The sequence below is a fragment of the Megascapheus bottae genome, chromosome 22 (assembly GCF_031878675.1).
Source record: "Megascapheus bottae isolate mThoBot1 chromosome 22, mThoBot2.hap1, whole genome shotgun sequence".
NCBI classification, from domain to species: domain Eukaryota; kingdom Metazoa; phylum Chordata; class Mammalia; order Rodentia; family Geomyidae; genus Megascapheus; species Megascapheus bottae.
This window is the reverse complement of record NC_143530.1, coordinates 17,399,479-17,408,607: the sequence shown is the minus strand read 5'-3', so window position 1 is coordinate 17,408,607 and position 9,129 is coordinate 17,399,479. Positions and strand designations below refer to the sequence as shown.

The 9,129-nt window shown below is 39.3% G+C and overlaps 1 protein-coding gene across 6 annotated transcripts in view; it reads left to right on the top strand.

The window, feature by feature from the left end:
- The window catches only part of Carmil1 (capping protein regulator and myosin 1 linker 1), a 270,455-nt gene that overhangs the window by 114,847 nt on the left and 146,479 nt on the right, over positions 1 to 9,129 (top strand). For all 6 annotated transcript variants that reach the window (XM_090356285.1, XM_090356284.1, XM_090356283.1 and 3 more), the window contains exon 5: positions 4,802 to 4,923. In XM_090356285.1, coding sequence (XP_090212411.1) covers positions 4,802 to 4,923 — 122 coding nt within the window. The remainder of the gene's footprint in view (positions 1 to 4,801; positions 4,924 to 9,129) is intronic.

Genomic DNA, 9,129 nt, shown 5'->3' with positions numbered 1-9,129 from the left:
TGGTCTTTTGTGCCTGGCAACTTTGAATGGTAATCCTCAGATCTCAGCCTAGGATTACAGGCATGAGCCATCTTACCTGGCTCCTATTGTTACTCTCTTAAGATCTGTATCATTACTGACAATAATAGTATGATTTTCTCTTTTCCTATTAGTTTTGTTAGAAGCTTATTCATTTTCTCAATCTACTCAAAGGAAAATAATCTTTTGATTTTATTGATTTTTCCATTTTTCAATTCTTTTTGTATTTTTATTTTGTTTCTTATACCCCTCACTTTGCTTTTTAGAACTATAAGGAGTGTGTATTTGAGTTATGTAGTTTACCAGTATTTTTCTTAGAAGAAAATTTTAAAATTGTTACTTCGTATCAATTGAGATAAGACACAAATCCTTGGAACTTTTCCATGCTTATCTTACAGCAAGGTTTTATCCTATGTGTTTATCATTTTTCAGAGACAGCAGTTAAGAAAAAATCATGACAGCATATGTTTGCCCAAATGGTCAAACATATGTAGAATCAGTGATCACTCATGAATGATGGCATAATAGATGTAACGAGTCTTAATTCAGAAATGCTCTTGCTTGTTACTTGGGGATCGGAATGGGATTGAAAGGAATTGGTGAGATATTAATGCTAGGGTTATATTCAAAATGTGATCGTCAGGTCTAAGTGCCAATGGTTATCAGTTTTAATCCTACTTATTCTGGCAGCTGAAATCTGAGGACTGAGGTTTGGAGCCAGACAAGGTAGATAAATCTGAGAGACTTTTATTGTCAATTAGCCAATAAAAAAAACAGAAGTAGAAGTGTGGCTCAAGTGGTAGAGCACCAAGTACGAGCAAAATAAAAATGTAAAGAAAGAATTCAAGGCCGTGCATTTAAACACACACACACAACACACACACACACACACACACACACACACACACACACACACACGCGCGCGCGCGCGCGCGCACACCTTTGTGTTAAAAAGAGGATGTTGGTAACACAGAATTCTCCCATATGGTTACAGGAGTGGATCTTAATCACTCTTAATAGTCTCAGCTCTCCTACCATTCAGAGAAACTGGGTAAAAAGTAGTTTAGTTAAGCCCTGTGTCCTTAACAGTTTTGATGGGGCTCACCCATCAAAACTTCTAGCTACTTGGAACATGAAGACAGAGATGAGAGGATCACAGTTTCAGGCCAGCCTCCATCCCATACTCTCACTTCTACTTCCCACATTCACAGTACATGTATATAATATGACAGACAATTAGGATTGATTCATTAAGTTTCTAGTAGACACATATATGATGTATATATTTGATAAGTATATTGATAGCTATAGATATATTTATTTAATATGCATTATTTTGTCGTTGTGTTCTAATGGTTGAGAACCAGTAACCTCTGTAGCCTCAGGTCCCTGAAGTCTTTAGATTTGATTGTCTGTTGTGTAGAGTCATACAGAAAATAGTATCTATGTATGGTACTTACTATCTAACCCTAATTAATATTTCATTGCTAATGTTCTCTGGGATTTATTTATGTTTTACTCATTTCTATTTTTATCTCCAGTCACAGTTTATAAATTCAGGGAAATTTCTCAGAACATAGCCTCATTGGATTGTGTAGTGGAGTATGTTTTTGAGTTACTAAAGTGTGACTTTCTATTGCTCTTTTCCTTGTAGAAATTATGGAAGGCGTTTATCTTATTTTTATACGTCTCAATGTTCATGTCCTCCAGTTTTGTTGTTTTCATAGTCAGTAAATAGAGGCCAGGATTAACATACATTTATAGCTATAGAATTGCTAAGATTTCTTGTGCAGCTGAACTCTTGCTCTTGATTTTTTTTTCCCCTTCCAACTATAAGGTTTACTGTTGGCTTTGTCATAGAGTGATACAGGATAGCCACCTCTACTTGTTTCCATGAGAAAAAAGAAACGCCTCACAGACTGAACTAGGGATTAGCTTCAAAAAATGTTACCTGGGGGCTGGGATAGTTTAGCCTAGTGGTAGAGTGCTTGCCTAGCATGCACGAAGACCCGGCTTTGATTCCTTGGTACCACATACATAGAAAAAGCCAGAAATAGTGCTGTGGCTCCAGTGGTAGAGCTCTAGCCTTGAGAAAGCCCAAGGACAGCGCCCAGGCCCTGAGTTCAAGGCCCACAACTGGCAAAAAAAAATGGTACCTGGCAAATTTAGTCATGATTTCTAACTTAAAAAAGAAGGTGGAATGAATTGGAAATTTGAATCATTAAAAAAATGCTATCATTCTGATTTTAATTGTGTTTATTTTTTGTGGTACTGGAGATTAAGCCCAGAGCTTCACCAGCATGCTGCAACCTAGATATACTCCCAGACAAAAATAAGGAATGTTTTAGACACTCTTGTTTCTTCTCAGCAGAGAAAGAAGGGACAGTGGTATTTGACCAACAGTCCTTTTTTCTTTTTCTTTTTCTGATGAGATTATGTGTCATGTGGATCCCACCTCTGTGGCTTTGTTGAGCTCTTTATATTATGCAAAGGTGGTGACATCTTAGCCAGGACTTTTGTGACTATTCTCCTGTAAGGTTGAATTCAAAGGCCTTATTTCTTCCCCCCACCTGTCATCTTTTCTCTTCCCTGTCATTCCATTCAATCCTGTGCAATTAGGGATGATTACATGTTAAGATTTTAAGCAGAATTAGAATAAGCTAATTACTAATTACTTGCACCCAAACTGTGAACTGAATAGATGCATACTAGATGTGAAAAACATAGAAGTACCCTGTGGTGAAAAATATAATTGCCCAGGGAGGGAAGATTGGAAGTGGGCATGCCAGGCATAAACTTGATGACCTGTTTACCTGGCCCTGGTTGCTGGACACTGGTGACCCATCCCTATAATCTCATCTACTCTGAGATCTGAGGATTGAGGTTCAAACCAACCCCAGCAGAAAAGTCCAGTAGACTCATCTTCAATTAACCACCAAAAGCCAGAAGTTGAGCTTGGTTCCCTCTCTCTCTCCCTCCCTCCTTCCCTCCCTCCCTCCCTCCCTCCCTCCCTCCCTCCCTCGTTCCCCTAGGCACTGCTAACTGGTGCAGAGGCAATATTTATGAAATACTTGTTGGCAAATTCCACACGGTGTGGGATGGTCCTATGACAAAGTAACATTCTTAGGACCCTTTACTTTGATCTTGTCATCATGACAGATACCTTACATTACTTCCTCATTTTAATATCAATAGGTTCAGAGATAGCTTCAGGTTGGCTCAGTTCAGGAAGACTGAAAGCAGACTGTACAAGTTGATTTGTTCATGGAACTGCTTAATTGTACATGTACTATTTCCCCATCGTGTTTTTGTATTAGGTAATAATAAGATGTAAACGTGAGAGGATATTTTGGGGTCATAATCCAAAAGGACTGCATTTTGCATAATTTGTTTTAGAATCAAGATAATGCTGTCTTTGAAAATAGTAGTTGAGATGGGTTTTCTTTTAAGGGGAAATGTGTCCCTTTTGTGACCTACTCTGGTCTTCAGGTTGATTTTTACTTTGGTGGTGCCATTGCTGGACATTGAACTCAGGGCCTTGTGCTTGCGTAGGTGGATGCTCTACCATGTGAGTCATGCCTCTAGCTCTTTTTGCTTTGGATTAATTTTTATATAGCATCTCAGTTATGCTGGGGCAGTCCTGGGCCATAATCCTTCTATTTTGCAGTTTCCACATAGCTCAAATGATTCATGTGTACCATTGTGCCTGGCTTTAAGAAGATGAACTCAAGGAATTCAAGTCTCGCTTCTGCTCTTCCCTCTCGTCCTCCCCAAAACAGAAGCATTTCCTTGAAGTGCTTGGGAATGTACAGCTCTCTGAAGATTTAGCCACATAGGGAGAGAATAGGAGGGTTTCAGAAACATCTGAAATCTGAAGCAGGTATCTCTAAAGGTCAAACTGGTAGATTCAAATTGACCTCTTCCCTTGTCACTTTCTCCTGAGAAGCAATCTTAGCAAAGTTTCTCATATTCCGACCTTAGGGCAATATGTTGCTTTCATTTAAAAAAAAGAATCCACATTTTTTCAAAGATTAAAAAATGCTGTAAAATGTTTAAATGAAAGTTATTATTATTATTATTATTATTGTTATTATTATCATCCCCCCACCCTGTCACTGAGCAAAGGAAAAATCCAAGTGTTTAATAAAAACTTCAGCCTTCTTAAGAAGAGGAGATATGTAGAATTAAAACAGCAGAGTAATAAACTGCCAAGACTTAGGTGTAGGTGTTCATATCTTATACCAAAAACTGTTGAGAATGAGGTTACATAGATAGACTGAAAAATAAGAATGAATTAAGCCACGTGTAGTGGTCTATACCTATACTCCCAACATATTTGCTTGGCTTACATGCATAGCTGTTGGTCTGCCACCTGAGCCATGCCTCCAGCCAACTTTTTCCTGGTTATTTTGGACATGGAGTCTCAGACACTTTTTTTTTTTTTATTGCATGAGCTAAGCAGAATCCTGGCCTTCTGGATCTCAGTTTTCTGAGTAGCTAGAAAAGATAGCTGGGCATTGGCACTGGCCATCTACTTCTGTTTGTATTTTTGAGTGAAGATCTTGCTTTATATAGTTTGGGCTGGGCTCAAACTCAAGATCCTCTTGCTTGAAGTGCTGGAATGTAGGCCCATGCCACCACACCCAGGCCCAAGGAAGTGATTGTTGAAAAGTTGCTATTGTATTAGTGTATTTCTGCGTGACTGCATCATGTACCAAGTTTAAACTTCTGAAGGGAAAAGATTGGACTCCTTATTAAGAAGTGTACCACCCTGTTGTTGCAGATGGTTGTGGAAACTGAGAAATGCAACATTTCTATGAAGATGGCGTCGCCTGAAGACGTGAGTGATGTGCTGGCTCACATTGGCACGTGCCTGCGGAAGATCTTTCCTGGCCTCTCTCCAGTGTGAGTTTCCTAGGGAAGGCCAAGGAGAGCAAAGGCCTTGCTCTTCCTCAAATTGCCAAATACACACATACCTTCCTCTTCCTCTCTCACCTAGTTCCTCTCTGAGACTTCCTTCATCTTAGACATTAAATAGCAAAACTCAAGTCCTTGGACTTTCTGAGGTTTTCTGTTAGGGCTGTGCCTTTTTAAAAATGTTTGAATGATGAGGGATTTGGCAGTCCTTTAATTTGTACTCATGAGACTAAAATTGAAAGATTTGTAATGTAAAAACTTTTGATTTACACTAGTGTGATTTTATTCTGAGCAATTAGCAGGATGCCATGGGCTGAATATTTGTTTTTTTTTCTTTTTTTATTTATTTTTATTGTAATTAATAGAAGAGTTACATTATTTTTCCAGATAAAAGGTACATTTCTTAACAATCATTGCTACCCCTTCACATGCTTTTATCCCCATAAGACTGAAACTCTGACAGTCTTTAAAGTATGTAAATTCACATGGCCACTGCAATATCAGTGATATATAATCAGGGTAAAATTCTTAAGAAATTTCTGTTTGTCTCAAGAAAATTTCTACTCAGCTAGAATTTATCTTTATAAACATGTAAACATGAGCTTACAAAGCCAGAAAATGCAAATAATTCTTCATTCAAAACTTCATTTGCTTCCATACTGTCTAACCCTCGTTCCTGTTCCTATTTGAGATTGATCTTTTCCTGAAGTCTCCAGTCTAACTAGCTAGGATGGAAGCACAGCGCCTGCCTCAGTGTAGATGCACATGAACAATAAATTCCCCTTCAAACAATGGCAGTCCTTTTCTTGTCAGAGATAGCCAGGGGCAGCAGCAAAGGACGTACAAGATCCATCATGAGATGTCCAATGTCAATGTGAATGTGTTCTCCCAATTTACTTACTGACCTTCAGCTTGCACGGGCTGAATATTTGTATTAAGGCATCAAGTATAATTTTTCTTTTTTTTTTTTTTTTTTTTTGCCAGTCCTGGGCTTGAGCTCAGGGCCTGAGCACTGTCCTTGGACTTTCTCAAGGCTAGAGCTCTACCACTTGAGCCTCAGCACCACTTCTGGCTTTTTTCTATGTATGTGGTACCAAGGAATCGAACCTGGGTCTTCATGCATGCTAGGCAAGCACTTTAACTACTAGGCCAAACTCCCGGCCCTTTTTTTTTTTTTTTTTTTTTTTTTTGGTCAGTCATGGGCCTGGGCCCTGTCCCTGAGCTCTTCAGCTTAAGGCTAGTGCTCTACCACTTGAGCCACAGTGCCACTTTGGTTTTCTGGTGGTTAATTGGAGATAAGAACCTCACAGATTTTAGTGCTTGGGCTGGCTTTGAACTGCAATTCTCACATCTCAGCCTCCCGAGTAGCTGGGATTACAAGCATGAGCCACTGGTGCCTGGCATTCAAGTATAATATTAATTTCATAAATGAGAGTTGTTCTTCCTTTTTCTTGTTAGTTTTTAATTTCCTTTTAAACTTTTCAGTGAAAGGGAACATAAAACTAACTAAAAATTTAGCTGCTTTGAGTTTCTTCTTAGTTTTCTGACATTAGTGTATTAGTGTGTGTGTGTGTGTGTGTGTGTGTCTGTCTGTCTGTCTGTCTGTCTGTCTATTGATACTGTGCCTTCAACTTACGGCCTCATGCCTGTTGCTTCTTTTTCCTGCTCAAAGCCCGTATTCTGCCATTTGAGTCACACTTCTATCTTCTGCTTTTTGCTGGTTAATTTGGAGATAAGCACCTCATGGACTTTTCTATTTGGTTTGGCTTTGAACTGAGATACTCTGATATAACGCTTCTGAGTAGGTAGGATTATAGGCATGAGCCACGAGTGTCTAGTAGATATTAGTAGTTTTTGTTAACACATGTTCTTTATTATTATTCCTTTTTGATTTTGGTCAGTCATGGGACTTGAATTCTGGGCCTGGACGTTGTTCCCGAGCTCTCCAGCTCAAGGCTACCACCGTCCCCCTGAAACCACAGCACCACTTCTGGTTTCCTGGTGGTTAATTGGAGATGAGTCTCATGGACTTTTTAGTGCCCTGGGTGGCTTTGAACCTTGATCCTCAGATCTCAGCCTCCTGAGTAGCTAGGATTACAGACATGAGCCACCATGCCTGGCTTTTATTATTATTTTTCTATTTTTTTTTAAGTTAGAATTATGTTCTTGAATAATAGAGCTTATAGTTGTAGAGTGGTGGCAGGGAACTTTTGAGAATGGTTTAGAGTTACAGAACATTTCCCTGCATCAGAAAAAATAGCCTTTGTATCTTTGTAAGCATTGAGGTAATAGAAGGGGGCCCAGTGGGTTAAGAACTCCCTTTCAATCTCTGTCTTAGAAAACTTGCTTGGTACTGTTCAGAGCTCTTCACTGTGTTGTCTCTCCCCCCCCCCCTCCTCCCCAAAAGAAGTAAGCATATAAGAAGGGAAAGGTTGGCCTTGTGTGAAATTTCTGGGGGTTCTTCCTTACTGAAGCATGAGTCTGAGTGCTAATATGGCTAGTTGTTGAGGGAGTGGAATGTGCCTGGCCTTGTGTTGATAGCTGGAAGAGGTGAGTTGAGGCCAGTCCCTGGCTCCTGCCTGGCTGGAATTTCTGGTCTTGCTAATCTCTGGTCACACACATGTATACTAGGAGGTACTCTGCAGGTCTATGAGGGTAGTGGATAAATCAGTAATGGCAATAGGAAAAGCACAGAAGTAAGTCTTCCTTAGAAATGGTTTCCACATCATCCTTAAAGCCATCAGAGGACTCTCTGGGTAATCGTCAGCTCACAGTAACTACAACTCCTTTCCCTTGAATTGCATTTTAGCCATGTGACTGTCTCCCAGTCACATGTCCTCCTTTCATTCCACGTGAGCACTGATGAAAATAAGAAACTCATTAAGCACAGCCTTATTTAGGAAGGGTTTATACTTTGAACTTTCCTAAGGACACTTCAGAGCAATATCTCCTTTTTGAGACAGTATTTATAATGGATGACTCTTTCTCTGTAACCCATGATAGCTTCAAACTGAAGATCTTCTTGTTTGAGCTTCCCCAGATGCTGAGATTATAGGCTGTATTCTACCCAACTTTATTTTCTTTAAAATGAAAGCTTTGTTTAATAGTTTAGGAACTTGGGGGAGGAAGGATTACCAGTTTGTAGTACTTTGGGTAATCAATTTTTTTTCTTTTTCTGAGCAAATGTTTATAAAGATAGTGTTTCCAGTCATCCAATTTCCATGCAACTGTAAAGAATTCAGGTAACTAATATGAAAGATGTATTAAATAATTGTTTCTGTTTCTTGAGAGGCAATTTTTCTATACGTCCTGGTTTCTAAATTCCCCTGATCCCTACTTCCACCTCCAGTCTACTTGCTGGACATCTTGAGGATGCCTAAATTGCTCACGATCACTATGTCCAAAATGAGCTATTTGCTCTTTCTCCTCAAAACCTGCCCTTATTTTGTAGTCTTTCTTAGGGAATGGCTTCACTCCTCATATAGTCTCATGAGATAAGAAGTGAGTCCTATCAATCTCTTTGTCCTTACTCACACTTGATGGCTGCTTTGGTCTTTCCCATTATCTTTATATCTGGCCATTTGTCTTGCTTATCACTTCTACTGCTGTAGTTCAGATTGTCACTTTCTCTAGGGCAACAGTTTTCTGACTAGTCTCTTTACATCTGGATCTTCTCCATGGGACTGATCCTTCATACTGTCATTTGGTATCTTTCTTTCCTTGAAGGGGTATCTATTTCTTGCATCAGCTGAATCATAGCTAGGCTTCCTGATAAAATTTAAGTTATAAGACACTGAAGGCCTACTCAATAGCACAATCCATCTTTTCTATTGTTAGAACCTATATATGAACTCCAAATAGTGACAAACTCTTTGTCCGAGACCCAGCTCATGTGTCCTCTTATCTGTGAAGAGTCTTGTGATTCATGTGCCCCTAAGAGCCCCCTGACCACTCCTTGTTCTATCACACATTGCATTTCATTATTACTATTTGCTTTTGTGGTCATACATTCAACAAGTATTTACTGAATTTCTGCTATGTTTCCACTCATAAGTGGGAGGTAACTAGGGGACTCTGAGAGACCACAGGAGATTCTTGTTGGTTTTAAGAATAGAAATGTTAAAGCATGTGCTTGTAATGAGGAGAGTGGCCAGGAGACAGACAGACAGACAGACGTAAAAATTATTGAGATCA